This window comes from Lemur catta, chromosome 1 (genome assembly GCF_020740605.2).
Source record: "Lemur catta isolate mLemCat1 chromosome 1, mLemCat1.pri, whole genome shotgun sequence".
Taxonomy (NCBI): domain Eukaryota; kingdom Metazoa; phylum Chordata; class Mammalia; order Primates; family Lemuridae; genus Lemur; species Lemur catta.
The window spans coordinates 241,420,218-241,435,888 of record NC_059128.1 but is presented as its reverse complement, the minus strand read 5'-3'; the positions used below and the strand labels follow the sequence as shown (position 1 = coordinate 241,435,888).

The 15,671-nt window shown below is 40.5% G+C and overlaps 1 protein-coding gene across 1 annotated transcript; it reads left to right on the top strand.

Annotated features, from left to right (window-relative positions):
- The first annotated feature begins 899 nt into the window (after positions 1-899).
- LNP1 (leukemia NUP98 fusion partner 1) lies at positions 900-14,514 on the top strand. Its single transcript, XM_045540400.1, has 3 exons — positions 900-1,254; positions 10,270-10,497; positions 13,984-14,514. The coding sequence occupies exons 1-3, from the start codon at positions 1,096-1,098 to the stop codon at positions 14,131-14,133; spliced, it is 537 nt and encodes a 178-aa protein (XP_045396356.1). The 5' UTR covers positions 900-1,095; the 3' UTR covers positions 14,134-14,514.
- Positions 14,515-15,671: the final 1,157 nt, after the last annotated feature.

Sequence of the window (15,671 nt, the reverse complement as noted above, 5' to 3'; positions counted from 1 at the left end):
TCAACCATAATTGGGATACAAATCTCCCAGTCACAGGGTAGTTATAATGAAATTAGCATATGTGAAATACTTGGCTCCATACGGGATGCAAAATATGGGCTCCATAAATGTAATAATATTCTATTTACCTTGAAAAAAATGCCCAGTAGAAGAAAGAGAGTCTAGTGTTCATAGAAGCTTTATTTTTCAATAGCCCCAACTGGAAATAACCCAAATGACAGCACAAAATGGCTGTCAGTAGTAGACTAAATTAAAAAACATCATGGGACATTCATACAATGCAATGTAATGCAACATCATAAACTATTGTTACTACAAAAGCATGACTGTATCTCACTGACATAAAGTTGAATGATACAAGATAATACATACTGTATAACACCACTGAAAGAAAGTCCAAAAACAGGCAAAATTAATCTATAGTGACAGAGGTCAGAAATGGTAACCTTTTGAAGGGAGCATGGATTGGAAGGGGGCTAGAGTGAGCCTATAGGGGTGCTGGAAATGTCCTATGCCTGCACCTGCGCAGTGGTACACATATGTAAACATTCCTCAAGCTGTGCACTTAAGACTTGTAAATTTTACATGCACTTGTACATTATTTATATTTGGAGCTGTGCAGTTAGTCTGTTCCTTGTATGTGGCCTCATTTCCGAGCTAGCCTGGAGCTGACAGGCATATGGCGAGGGTCATGCTCCATCATCATTGACAGCTGGAGATGCCATCACATGCCTTTGGCGCCAAAGCACAGGGAAAACCAGGCAGTGGACTGTGCTTCCCACCCTTAGGCTGTGAGGCACAAGCCCTGGCAATGGAAGGATTAGAAAGCCTCTCAATTTAAAAAGACAAGGGGGAGGGGAATGTGGGCTGCACAATTTATAAATAGACATTGCCTAAGGCTGCCTGATGCTGATGATGAAGTGGTTGTTTAGTAAATCTTTCTTCAAGGATGCCATTGTCAGAGACCATTTTAAAATATCAGTTTCATTTTGTCTTTTGGGGGAGATTCTGGTTTTCATCAAGTCAGCCTTGTTGGGTGATATTTCCCTCTGTCAGATTTAGGGACAGACCTTCAATATTTTGAATCACCTGTACATGGAGCACAAAGATGATGACGACGACGATGTGTCTTTTGCCAAGTGGATGAGCAGCTTCTGGGGTCACAGCTGGAGAGAGGAGGATGAGAGGGGACTCCGGGAACGCCACCACCGACCACAAGCCACCGTTCACAGGAAAACCTCTCTGCCCTGCCCAGTGAGTTATTGTCATGGAAACAGGGGAGAGTTGGAATAGGGGAGGGGGTTTTCCTTAGAGAATTATTTGAGGAGTCTTTTGGTATAAAGTATTCCTTGGTTTAAAACCAGTACTTCCAAACTTTTTTTTTTTACCCACAAAAATCTCTTTTATTATTTTACCCTATCTTTTAAGGGACCTGATTTTCATCTAACAGGTAGTGATTTCTTCATTTTTAGTTATCTAAGACATCTTTAACTGCTATTTAGAGCTCCTGGTAAACCTGAGATAATTCCACTGAGTGACAGAATTCAAGCCAAAGGGAAGAAACCTGATGCCATACTCAGTCTGTGTAGCATTGTGGATCAATGTGTGATTTCCATTTGAAACCCTGAAAATTGCTAAGGAACTGGGGATTCCATATGACAAACCATTACCTTTGAAAATTTGGTATACTTGTTCTTCGGGGAACCCATTTGGTTTTCTGATGGGAGAGGGAGCCAAAATTCTCCTGCTCTCAGCCCTGTTTTCCTCCGGCTAGGCAGAGCATTCAGTGTCTGGGGAGCAAGAAGCTCCAGGAAAGGTCTCAAGAGGGGCCTGACCAGGTGTGGACTTGGCAGTGAGCACAGGCAGCAGTTTTCATGGCTCAACTGCGGTGCTAGAAGATTGCACAGTGGACACATATGTCTTCTGCTTCACAGTCACTCGGCAATAATACAGCTGTTTTTTTTCATAAATCATGGAAAATTCCAGCTACCAGAGAATACTTCCCCAATCCCCTGCTTCTACCAACCCCAGAACCAAATAAGTTTTAGGGCAATGTTATTTTGTTTTTAGCTCCAGGCCTCCCACATGCATAATGTCTATGAGGTATATGAAAGTGTATAAGGCAACCTCTTTTACTCCTGGTGATCAGCAAGTTTGAGGAATGCGAGTTCTCTGTGACACAAATATTTCAAAATAGATCTCTTGCCAACTGGATACTCAGGGACAAAGGGCAACTTTCAACACCTCTTTGAGCTTCAGATTCCTTAATTGAAAAAGAAGGGGTGTTGGGCTGGGTGATCTCCAAGAACCCTTCTCGCTCTAACTTTCATGTTCTGTTAGAAAATAAATACCAGCTTATCACTTCTCATTTTAATCTTATGTTCCACATTTAATCTTATGTTCCACATTAAGTAAGGTATTCATACTATGTGAACCAGGAGTATGATTAGTATCCAGTTTCTAGATGTGAGCACGAGGCATAAACAAAGAGAAAAACTGAGTTACTATTTATTACAATGGCCCCTTAGAGCCACAGGAAACATGAAAACAAAGGTAGAAACATGGTTTATAAAATATAGTTTCTTGAATAAACTTTAGCATCTGTCAGGCTTTTAAAACTGAGATAGTCCATCCTAGTTAGAGGATTCACTTTTAGGTTGCAATGTTATTTGCCTTAAACAGTTGGGGAATCACAGAAAGTGTTTTGTATAAAATTCTCAATGGTAACTTTATGACATCTTTTTCTGCTCATCCCTGCTTTGGGCATTTGCCAGAATTAACCTGTTTAGATTCTCTGAGTCAATAATGAATTTCATGATTGTCAGACTAACATAAACAAAGCATGTGTTTATTCAAGGAGAGAAAACATGGAATAAAAATTTCAATCTTGAGCTGGGTGCAATGAATCCTGCCTGTAGTTCCAGCTACCTGGGAGGCTGAGGTGGAAAGATCACTTGAGCCCAGGAGTTTGAGGCCAGCATGGGCAACATAGCGAGACCCCATCTCTAAAAAAAAAAAAAAAAAAAGTAAAATAATAATTTTAAAAAGCCTAAAAATATTAGTCTGATTGAAGAGAGTAGAAAGACTATATAGGTGTAGAACATAAATCAGAGGACCCAGAGGTGATATGGGCAGGATCCCGGAAAATAGTTAGGAAGTCTAATTCTTCATTCTCCATTCACATAATGCTATATATTTGTGAAGTGAATCTGTACTTGGATTCTCAACTTTCCTATCTAAAATGTGCTCAAATTTTTCAAGATTTTATCTTTTCTTTTTCAAAATTACCTTTTCCCATTTTTCTATTCTTTCTCCATATTCTCAATTTAAAGCCGTGAAAGATATTTTTTATTTTAATTTTTATCCTTGATTAACTTAAGGATGGCTACTCTAAGATTGAGAATTCTTTCCTACAGTATCTCACTACAGGGCTCCCCTGGGGAATGTCACACAAATCTGGGGGGAGAGGGGGTGCCATCAAGTTCATGATTGGTAGTGGCTTCTTATATTTCAGGTTACATTTGTATTTAATTTTAATAGGCAATTCCTTAACCCAAAGGAATGAAACTAATGATAGAATTTTAGGCACTAGTGAGAACTCTGTAGGGGAGCTTTTACCATAATGTTCTATGGACTTTTCTCTCTTCTACTAGGTGCTAAGGTGGAGGAGTTGCTAGAAAGGCAGCAGAGTGAAGTGGTTAGGAGCGAGGGTCTGGAGCTGGCCTCCTGCATCCTTCACCTACTAGCAGCATAACTCTGAACGAACTGCTTAACTTCTCCCTGCCTCAAATTCCCCATGTGTAAATGAGATAGATGATCATAGTAAACACCTCATAAGGGGGTTGTGAAGATTCAACGAGTAATGTATATATAGTGCTTAGGACAGTGCCTGCTACCTAGTATCAACAATAATTTTTCTTCCTCCTCCCCTTCCTCCTCCTCCTTCTTCTTCTTTCTCCCCCTCTTCCTCCTCCTCTTCTTCTCCTCCTTCTTCCTCTTCTCCAATTCCTTCTTTACTCCTCTTCCTTCATCTTCTTCCTTGTCCACAGTCTTGAAACTTGGAATTTTTTTCCAGATGCCTTCAGTTAATTTTCTGTAAAAAGTTCTAGAGATTTTCATTTTCCCTTTCCTTCATTGTCTTTAATGTTTCTTTTATATTACAATGGGAAAAGAGTTGGTAATTTCATATTGAAGATTGGCAGATGGCATAAATTCTGTTATGGACTGAACGTTTGTGTTCCCCCATCCCCAATTCATATGTTGAAGCCCTAATCTCCAATATGACGGTATTTGGAGATGGGGCCTTTGGGAGACAGTTAGGGTTAAATGAGGTCATGAGGGTGGGGTCCTGGTGTGATAGGATTAATACTCTTACAAGGACAGACACCAAGCTGGGCGAGATGGCTCACACATGTAACCCTAGCCCTCTGGAGGCCGAGGTGGGAGGATCATTGGAGGGCAGGAGTTCGAGACCAGCCTGAGCAAGAGCGAGACCCCATCTGTACCAGCTATTCGGGAGGCTGAGGCAGGAGGATCACTTGAGCACAGGAGTTTGAGATTGCAGTGAGCTACGATGATGCCACTGCACTCCAGCTGGAGGCAATGGAGTGAGACTCTGTCTCCAAAAATATATATAAATAAGTAAATAAATAAAAGATAAAATAAAATAAAGGAGACACAAGAGAGCTTGCTTTTTTTCTTTCTCCCGACATGAGCACAAAGAAGAGATCATGTGAGGATAGGGGGAGAAGGCAGCCATCTGCTTGCCAGGAAGAGATTCCTCACCAGGAGCCTAATTAGCAAGAACCTTGAACCTTGATCTTGGACTTGCCAGCCTTTAAAACTGTGAAAAATAAATTTCTTTTTTTTCTTTTTTGAGACCAAGTCTCATTCTGTTGCCCAGGCCCTCCCACCTCAGCCTCCCAGAGGGCTAGGATTACAGGTGTGAGCCATCTCACCCAGCCTGGTGTCTGTCCTTGTAAGGGTATTAATCCTATCACACCAGAACCCCACCCTCATGACCTCATTTAACCCTAACTATCTCCCAAAGGCCCCATCTCCAAATACCATCATATTGGAGATTAGGGCTTCAACATATGAACTTGGGAAGGGGAGAACACAAACATTCAGTCCATGACAGAACTTATGCCACAGAGTGCTGTGATGTCAGCCTAGCTCACAGCCATACCAAACTCCTGGGCTCAAGCGATTGTCCTGCCTCAGCCTCCCAAGTAGCTGGGACTACAGGCACACACGACCAAGCCTGGATAATTTTCTTTTTCTAGTTTTTGTAGAGACTGCGTCTTGTTCTTGCTCAGGCTGGTCTTGAACTCTTGGCCTCAAGCAATCCTCCCGCCTTTGCTTCCCAAAGTGCTAGGATTATAGGCGTGAGCCACCATGCCCAGCCATAGACTAACATAAAAATACTCCTCACAAAATTCTTTTAGACTAATTCCTAAAGACCTTTAGACTATTATTACTTTTGTAACAGAATTCTATGAAAATTGGCACATTGTTACAAGTCACATTTACAGGCTGTTTCACATAGAAGTAGAATGAAGCTGTTGCTGCTGTTGAAGACAAAGGCTGTAGGATTGCAAGTCTGGGAGCCAGGTGTCTCATACTTAGACTCTCCAATAAAGTCACTAGTCACGTGAGTCTTAGGCAAGGCTTAGCCTCGCTAGAATTCATTTTCCTTATCTGTAAAAGGGGGCAGAATCATTTCCCTATAGTATTTATTCTGAGGTTAGCAATCAAGGACATGGGCTGCAGAGTACCTGGTACCCCAGAGCGCCTGGTACCCCAGAGCGCCTGGTGCATACTGTGCATGAAGACTCGATATGGGTTTTATTATCCCAGCACCTGGATCTTTCTCCTTATTGTGTCTCATCTTGCTGTTAACCATTTGCTCCAGGGCAAGAGGGATGCAACTGAAGGGCGATTGCAATTAAAACCAGACTAAATAACATCAAGTAGTTAAGCTGTTGAAGTGAAGACATTACATAACCAACTCCCCCTGCCCCTTTCCTTTTAAGTTCATTGGCACTTTTAGAAAAGAAAATTTCTTTTTTTAGAGCATTTTAAGTACAAAGCAATCCTGAGCAGAAGGTACAGAGATTTCCCATGTCCCCCATACTCCCACACATGCACAGCCTCCCCCATCATTAACATTCCCCCTAGAGTGGTGCATTTGTTACAATTGATCAACCTACCTTGACCCATCATCACCCAGAGTCCACAGTGTACATTAGGGCTCACTCCTGGTATTGTATGTTTTAGAGGTTTGGACAAGTGTATAATGGCATGTATCCACCATTATAGCAGCTTACACAATAGTTTCACTGCCATAAAACCCACTTTCTTTTTAAATAAGGACTTATGAGTTGGGGTCAGGGAGTGCATAGGATTTTTCTTTGACAGAGATTGTTGTTCTGGGACCGTAGTGGAGCCAGCTGTGCTGTCCAGAGCACTCTCTTTTGGTGAGGGCCGGTGCACCAGGGTGTCACTGCACCCACGGGCAGTGCCTGCTGCACACTGGAGCCCAGGAGCCAGGCGAGCTCAGTGGGAGAAGATCCCAGTTCACAGTGTGGGAGATTGATGGGTAAGCTGATTTTAAGCTATTTAGGACATTGTTTCAAGTCTTTTTGAGGGAAATTACATTAGAAGGGCATGTAAAATTCCAAAAATAGAGTTTGCTTGGCAAGTAAACATTTTTAAATGGGGGAGCCTCTCCCTGTAAACAATTAGAATTCTCTTTTAAGCACATCCCGCACAAAGTCACACACACCAAAGCAAAGAGACAAACTGGAAAACCTATCTGACAGAAGGAGTTTTGAATACACATACACTTCGTTTTTGTTGTGATCAAAACTCTTGCGATTCTTTTTAGGCTCTTGAATGGAAAAGGACATTTGTACAAAATCACATTTCACTCCCACTCGCAAATTTTTAAGGCATAATTATTATTTTTTCCTGATCTATGATACATAATCACTAGAGATAACTATGAAAATACTAAAAAAGAGAAAGAAAAAAACAAGACCACATCCCTGAGAAAACCTCTGATAGCAGTCTGGTATATCTGAACATTGCCAGCCTGTGAAACTGCCCTCCTCGAATCCCTCAGTGACTCCTCATTGCAGCCCTCCAGGCTGCCCTCAGGCCTCCGCACTCCCCGTCCCCACCAAGGGCTTCCTTTCATGCCAGCAAGCTGGTCCCGTGGCCCTGCCTCTGCCTTGTGGTGCTCATCTTCCTGCTGAAAAGCAGTCCCTGTCTCCTGATTAACCCTTGCTCCTCCTTCAGGCTGTAGCTCAATCCTGATGCATTCACAGAAGTCCTCTGATCCCCCACCCCCGGCCCCTCAACACCCACCCAAATATACATAGTTTGACCCTGTTCTAACCTCTCATTGCACCTTGAACGTTCCCTTTATAGCATTTAGCTAAGGATGTAGGCATACGCCCTCGGTGTTCAACGTCTATCCCCCACGCAGATGCAAGCTCCAAGAGGGGACGCTCTGCCTGCTTTGCTCTCCCCCTTATCCACAGCACCTAGTCCCATGACTAACCTGCAGTAAATGGACTGAAACACACATATTTATCTTAGGTATCTTAGCAGCTTTACAAATCTTTAACCATATTTCTGATTATATTTTGAGAGTAAGTTTCTAGACACATGTATTCATTTGCTCGGGCTCCCATATCAAAATACCACAGACTGGGTGGCTTAAACAATAGGAATTTATTTTTTTACAGTTCTGGAAGCCCAAAGTCCAAGATCAAGATTTCTTCTGAGACCTCTGTCTTTTGATTTCAGATGGCCACCTTCTCACCCTGTCCCCATATGGTCTTTCCTCTGCGAGCGAGCACTTCTGGTGTCACTCTGTGTGTCCAAATTTCCTCTTCTTGTAAGACACCAGTCAGATTGGATTGAGGCTTACGCTAATGATCTCATTTTAATTAATCAGCTTTTTAAAGTCCCTATTGCACAATGCAGTCACATTCTGAGCTACTAGGGGTTAAGGCTTCAATGTATGAATTTTGGGGGGTGCATAATCAGCCCATAACAATGGGCAATGGCTGCATCTAAGGAAGGGGATATTTTAAGCTCTTTGACACATATTGCCAACGGCTTTCTAGGAAGGCTATGCACGTTTATAATCCCATCAGGAAGGGATGATATGTCCTCTTTCCATGTACTCTTGGCAGTGTTGGTATCACTAAAAAATAGTGAAAGGTAAAATTTTATGTTATTTCATTTTACATAGTCTTTGACTACTAATACGATACACATTTCTTACCATTTGATGTTTCCTTTTCTTTCATTTATTCTGTACATTCATTCATTCAGTATATATTGAATGAACTCATGCCATGAACAAGGCAAGATGCCTGGTACCAGCAGAGAGTAAAACATAGCCCTTGATGTGATGGAGCATTCAGTCTAATGGAGAAGAGAGACATTGAACAAAATTACCCAAATTACTGATCATAGTTGTGATAAACATATCAAAGGAGAAATCTGAGGTCCCAGGAGAACATCTAACAGAGTCTTGAACCAATTAGAGTGGTAGGAAAGGCTTTCTGGGGAAATGCAGTTTTTGCTGTGCCTGAGAAGGATGTTCAGTGATTAGGGAGGTGAAGGGGCTGTGGTAGATGAGGTCAAGGGCAGGGAGGACTGCCTATCCCTCTGCCTGTGCTGTGCAGGAGCGGGTGAACTGGAGGAACTGACCAAAGACCAGCAAGGCTGTGTCACTGAAGAGATGCGGTGGTGCAAGATGAGGTACAAAGTTAAAACGTGAGCAGGTGTGAGTTTGCTGCTCTTTTAACCATTCTGGCTGCTGTGGGCACAATGAAATAAAGGGAGTGGGAGTGGATACACAATATCCACCATTAGGAGGCGATTGCTGTAATCTGGGTAAAACATGATGACTTGGACTAGGACAGGAATAGTGGTGCTGGAAAGAAGCATATAGTTTTGAGAGACCCTTGAGAGGTGGAATCTGCTGATGCAGCAGTTGGGTGTGGAGGATGGCTCCTGAGTTACCGCCCCGAGTAACCAGGTGAATGGTGGTGCCATTTCCTGAGTTAGGGGACACTGGAGGAGCAGGTTTGGGGAGGAGAGATGATGAGTTCAGATCTGGACAAGCTGAGTTGGGTGCCTATGGGACACCAAAAGGAGACATTAAATAAGCAGAAGCTCATAGGAGAAGCCTGGGTTAATGATATAAATTAGGAAATCAAATTATAGCTAGCAATTGAAGCCTAGGGACGAGTATTTAGGAAGACAGAGCAAAGTGAGAAAGGAAAGGTAGGGAAAGAAGACTAGTCTAGAACCCTCCAACAGTTATGAGCCAATAGAAGGAAAAGTAAACACAAATGTTTAAATCACAGTGGCAGAAAGATCAAAGGGAAGCAAGAGGTTGCAGTGGCAGAAGATAACGAAAAAGTGTTTCCAGAAAGGTCCTGTGGGCACTCGAGTTGAATGCTACTGAATGATTAAGAAAAAAGACCAAAAAGTGCACAGAATCTGGCAATATGGAGACTAATATCCTTACCAAAATTAGCTGTGGGTGCAAAAGCTATATTGGAGTGGGTTGGAGAGTGAGAGAAATTGAGACAGCAAGTGTCATAATTCTTTCAAGAAGTTTGGCTTCTCTAGACTGTCATTTGCTCATTTTCTAACTGAAGTTTTAACATTGATGTCATTGTATTATATGGCTTCTTTATATGTGTGTGTGAGATGGATATATATTAAACGTTAATAATATGTAGCACTTTTTTTAGTTTTTTCATCTATGGTTTAATTTTGTTTATGTTGCTTTGGATACACATTGGCTTTATTTTTATATAGTTAAATTAATTTTTCCCTTATGACTTCTTCCATTGCTCTTTTGCTTAGAGAGTCCCTCTCCATATAGAAATTACATAAATATTCACCTTTATATTATTTCTTAAACATTAATGGCTTCATTAGAAGATTTTTAAAAAAGCATTTTGGAATTTACTTTTATATATCAATTTAAGGTTTGGAGTGCTTCATTTTAGTGTCCTAATGGTGGAATAGCAAGCAACAAAGCTAGTCTTGGGATATTCTACTTATCTTTCAACCAGTTTACTTTGCTGCCTCTTTATAGGAGAAAGATCTTATTGATCAAGAAGATAACATTTCATTTCAACATGAAATTTGTTTCGTTTATAGACATTCTGCCTCTATGCTGACATTGTATAGTCTCTTCATATTGTAAAATTTTTTATTCTGTATTCCCAGAATATGCTTTCCAGAATTACATCATCTGACCACCATCCCAGAAGGCATTCTCATGAGGACCAGGAATTCCGAGGCTGTACCCGCATGCGGGATTACAGAAAATACTCAGGGGATGGGTCATTCAAGGAGCCACTGGCATCAAAAGGAAGATCGGATTCCAGAGTTCAGGAATTTTCGGATTCCTTTGAACAGCAACTGTGCTTTAGAACCAAACGTTCTGCATCTTTGGTATGTAACAGAGCTACTGAATATTTAAGCCACTTTAGAAATCGAAACCCAAAGAGTTTGTCCTCCTCAAGTTTGAGGAGAGCAAATCTAACTTCTCCTTCATTTACAGCATAGTGATGAGATCTTTGAAAAATGACAGTTTAAGATAGCTCAGAGGAACAAAATTTTGTAATTATTATTTTTATTCAAGACATCTGGTGTAGGAAGAATTCCAAGGTCCTCTAATTCTTTGAGCCTGCTTTCATCAATCTAATTATAAGTAATTGTGACTCATTCTCCTTTTATTATTTGAAGAAGAGAAAAACTTCTAAGACTTCTTTTTTTTCAAATTTAATTCACTAGCAAATAGTCTATGATGGCGTTGGTTTCCCTTGTCCTTTTAAAAAATCACACACAGAAGGAACTCTCTGGACAGTCTAGCAAGTATCCAAGAGTAGGAGTGTCCGGTGCTCACAATGACCTCCTGGGAGTCTAAGAAAAGCACAGAGGAGAGAGATGGACTTGAAATGGGCAAACGATAAGAAACTCCATGGATATTGCCAAACTTGATGCATAAAGTAATATACTAGAGATCAATTAATTTGGGGGCGGTTTCAACTCTGCAACATGCTCACTGAATGGCCTTAAGAAAACTCCTTCCTTGTTATGGGTCTTTGGTTTTTTGTTGTATGTTGCAAAACAGGAATAATAATAGGTTGCTGCCATGTAGTTGGCAAAGCAAATAATTAAACCTAAGAGTATTGACTCCTGGTTCTTGAGCCAGACTCTGAATGCACAAGTGAAAACAGTTGGGTGCTTCCTACTTCTTTGTCCATCCGAGCACAGTGAGTGCTGTCTACCTAGCAGCCTGGCTGTTGGGACTGTCCCTGTGCATCGTTTGTTGCCTTGCAGAGTGACCTTACATATCTGTGATTCCCTTTTGGTAGGCTTCTCTCTCTACTTGATCATAAGAGGAATAAGGAAGGCAGAATAGTGAACAGCTGTCATTTACTGTATCCAAACCTTATTATTAAGAATTCCTACTTTGTCTTTTCCTTCTATTGTTTGTTTTGATAAGGTTTCAGACTTATAGAAATGTTGCAAGAATAGGACAAAGAATTCCCATATACCCTTCACCTAGATTCCCTTCAAATGTTAACATGTTATTATATTTGCCTACACCCTTTCTTTCCTTCCCATCTCTAAAGGCACAAGAACATTCTCTTACGTAAACACAATACAATAATTGAACTCAGGATGTTAATACAATATTATGAAATCTAATCTATAAACCTTATTTATATTTTTTGTCAGTTGTCCCAATAACATTTTTTATAGTGAAAATCTAGATCATGTGTTCTGACCAATTTTCATGTCCCTAAAATCTATTGTATTCTGGAGCAGTTTCTTAGTCTACCTTGTCTTTCACAACATTGGCATTTTCTGAAGACTACAGGCCAGTTATTTTTTAGGATGACTTTTAATTTGGGATATTTCCTCATGATGAGATTCAGATTATGAATGTGTAGCAGGAATAAAATGGAAGGGAAAGAATTCCTGTTTTAAAATCGACATGTTAAAGTGTATATCAATTCAGGACATGTACCTGCTTTAAATCCTTCCTGAAACAAGGTAGGGCATAAATATCTCTTGAAAAAAAATTTTTTTTTTTGAAAAAAATTTTAATCTGAGCTGTTCTTTATTGATTGTGATGGCTTCAGAAAAAATTTTATATAACAACTCATACTCATATAATTGCTTATTTGAAATCCATTTGCTAATATTATAAGCCCTAAAAGTATGTAAACATAAAGTCAGTTTGCTTAATTAAAGACATATTCATCATATTATCTCTAAAATATAAATTATGTTTGTTTCATTTATTTTCTAAGTTCTTCCTTTTGAGGTCCAAGATAATCAAGGGAGGTTTTTCAACTTTTTTGACCCAACAACTCTTTCCCCAATTGTATGTAATATTAAGAAACCTGTTAGGAATTTATAAAATCATTTAAAAGTTTGTATATTATATAATAACTGATTTAAAGTTAAATATTTTATATCAGTTTTTAAAGAGACATTGTCAAATTTATCTTAAAGCAAAATTAAAAATTCAGAACATATACAGATACTTTTAAACTTTTTATAGTCTACATATTTTTCTAAAGTTAACTACATTAAAAGGTGTGATTTGTCAGCAAGTTTAAAAAATGATATATATTATCTTTTGTTTGGGGACCAAATGTATACTAATATCTAGACTTAAATTTTACATATTTTGGCATCAAAAAGAGCCAGAAACTGCTTTTGTGGCCTGATAATGACCAACAACAATAAATTCTTTCATTTTGATATTGAAAAACTCAACTGGCTTATTTTGAAAATTTTCACATTTTGTTTCTAAGTGATGTGGTAACAAAATATATTTTAGATCATTATTTATGAGCATTTCTCAGATAGTCTTTCTTCTCAGTAAGGAAAAAAGCCAAATTGGAAATGATCATCACAACATTTTCTCCTTTTTGTACTGTTCTGTTAAGTGATAGAGACATACATGACTGCAAAATATGAATTTTGATCAGACGTGTGCCAGTGACGAATCTAATGGAAATCATCTGGAGACATGCTTGCAGAGCTAGTACAAATTTTAAGTTCCTCTTAACTTGTATCTCTGCTTCATTGTTTGTTTTGCTTTCTGACTTTAATCCATGAACTACTAATAATAGAAATGAAACAATCCAGGCATAAAAACAACTTAACATTGTAGAGTAGCTGACACCGCTATAGTGACCAGACATCTCTGTAACTCTCAACTTGCCTGGCGGAGTGCTGACCTTGCTCACGTGACTGCCATAGTCCCTTATCATATCACCCAGTTTATAGTTATCGTTGCACTTACTGCTATTACTTATTTTCTCATTTCCTTTTAGGCTTATTTAGGAAATAGGGTCTATTTAGTGTCATCTCTCCCGATCCTAGAACAATATGCATTCAATAAATCAGGGAAGAAATGTGGACCCCCCAGGGCAACCTGTTTTGGAAGGTTCATCTGGTTGAATGTCACTCCTCAACACTTCATTCTTCACACAATCCTCACATTAAAATCCAGTGCAAACCCTACTATTAACATAATTTTATGGAGTGAACACAGGGGGTTGGAACCATTCCCTGTGTGGTCTCACGTGCCACTTTCCTTTTCCAAAAGCACCAGGAGACTATTAATTTCATGCTGGGAAATCACATCCCTCAGTACGTCAGGGGCAAAGCATCGCAGTCATGTGCAGGTTGAGCTTCCCAGATTGTCTGCTGATGCTCAAGCCCTCTATTCCTTTTCCTTGTGACTAAAACCGTTGGCAACACTTTTAGGTTTATGCTAATTTATTTCTAGAACCGAAGATGTGGAAGTCCGCTAAAGGATCAGGGCTTTCTTCATGTCTTATTGTTAAAAGGAATGTGAAGTGTGGTCAGCAGCTGGTGCATTTCTGCCCTTGTCTGATCCTTCTGTTTCAGGGACCTGAGAGCAGGAAGGAGAGAAATGAAAGAGAACGCCTGAGGATGGAGATACGATCCCAAAAGAAAGCAGAGGAAGGAAGGAGCTCTAGGAAAGAAGAACCCAGAGAAGCGTGCATGGCTCCCCTGTTTGAAAAGGGGCCTGAATAATACTTTGCTTCCACATCATGGCATCAAATGCTACTCGGTTTTTGTGAGCCCTAGCACACCATTTCAGGACGTTGGTGGGGAGGAGGGGACAGCTGTGAAGAGCGTCTGCAGACGCTGAGTGACTGAAGTGGGACGAGTATGAGGCTGCTCCACAAGACGACTTGCGTCATACCCCACTGCTGCTGGCTTCTTAGTTGAGAGTATCGTCTGTGTTGTTGGCCTTTTATGGGAATAAAGAGAAGAAAAGGTATTTTAATAGAATAAAGAAAATTTTTAAAATGTAAAAAAGGTATTTAAAGAGCCACCCACATATCTTCACTAACCCTTCTTCCACGTCAACCTCACAAATCATCTTAAATATAATAAAAGTCATTGGTGTGACTACGTTTGCTTTCTTCTTAGAAGTAATTATGTAAGTATGTCTAATGGCCATCATTTCAGGAGAACTGCTAATTAACATGCCAAGTACTATGTTGAATGCTTTAATGCATTACTTAAAATAATCCTCACCGCTCTGAGGTGAGGGACCTTGAATTAGTCAGCGTTCTCCAGAGAGACAGAACCAATAAGAGACACCAGGGCTGTCTGGAAAGTATCCAGCCATGTAATATGAAAAATAGAGATATTTATTATATTAACAAGGGCTGGATACTTTCTGGACAGCCCTCGTATATACAGGTATAGATATATGAGAGGAGATTTAGGAGGGGAATTGGCTCACAAGATTATGGAGGCTGAGAAGTCCCCAGGAGGCTGTCTGCCAGCTGGAGAAGCAAGGGAGCTGACAGGTGTGGCTCAGTCCAAGTCCGAAGGCCTCAAAACCAGGGAAGCCGATGGTCTAACTCTCAGTCTGAGGCTGAAAGCCCAAGAACCTGGAGGTTGGGGAGGTGGCACTGGTATAAGTCCCTGAATTTAAAGGCCAGAGAACCTTGAGTTCAGGTGTCCCAGGGCAAGAAAGGAAGGGTGTTCCAGCTCCAGAAGGGAGCTAGTGAGCTAATTCACCTTTCCTCTGCCTTTTTGTTCTACCTGGGCCTATTGGGTGGCACCCATTCGTATTGGGTGTGGGAGGATCTTCCTTAGTCCACAGATTCAAATGCCAACCTCTTGCAGAAATGCCTGCACAGATACACCGAGAAATAATGCTTTACCAGCTATCTGGGTATACTTTAATTGAGTCAAGCTGACATCTAACATTAGTCATCACAGACCTATTCTTCTCTTCACTTTCTGGTTGAGGAAACTGACATTTAGAAAAGTTGTGTAGCTTGCTGGGGTGGTGGCAGAGTTAGGGCTAGAGCCCAGTTCATTCTGACACCAGAGCTCATGCTCCTAGCGTGAGGCAGAACCTTTATTTCCCTCCAGAAGCAGTTCCCAACTTAGCATCTGTGTGACATGCATGTGAATGAGCGGGAGTGAGTGAGAACAGCAGGCGTGGGGCAGGTTAAAATTTTGGTTACATGGGGGGAGACTGATTCTCTGAGCTCAGCTTTATATTCTGAGTTTAACTTTATGAGACCACATTATATCACTAATTTTTT

Coding starts and splice junctions, on each gene's coding strand:
- LNP1 (XM_045540400.1), top strand. CDS start 1,096: ATGGAGCACAAAGATGATGACGACGACGATGTGTCTTTTGCCAAGTGG. Junction 1,255..10,269: donor AAACCTCTCTGCCCTGCCCA/GTGAGTTATTGT, acceptor CTGTATTCCCAG/AATATGCTTTCCAGAATTAC. Junction 10,498..13,983: donor CCAAACGTTCTGCATCTTTG/GTATGTAACAGA, acceptor CTTCTGTTTCAG/GGACCTGAGAGCAGGAAGGA.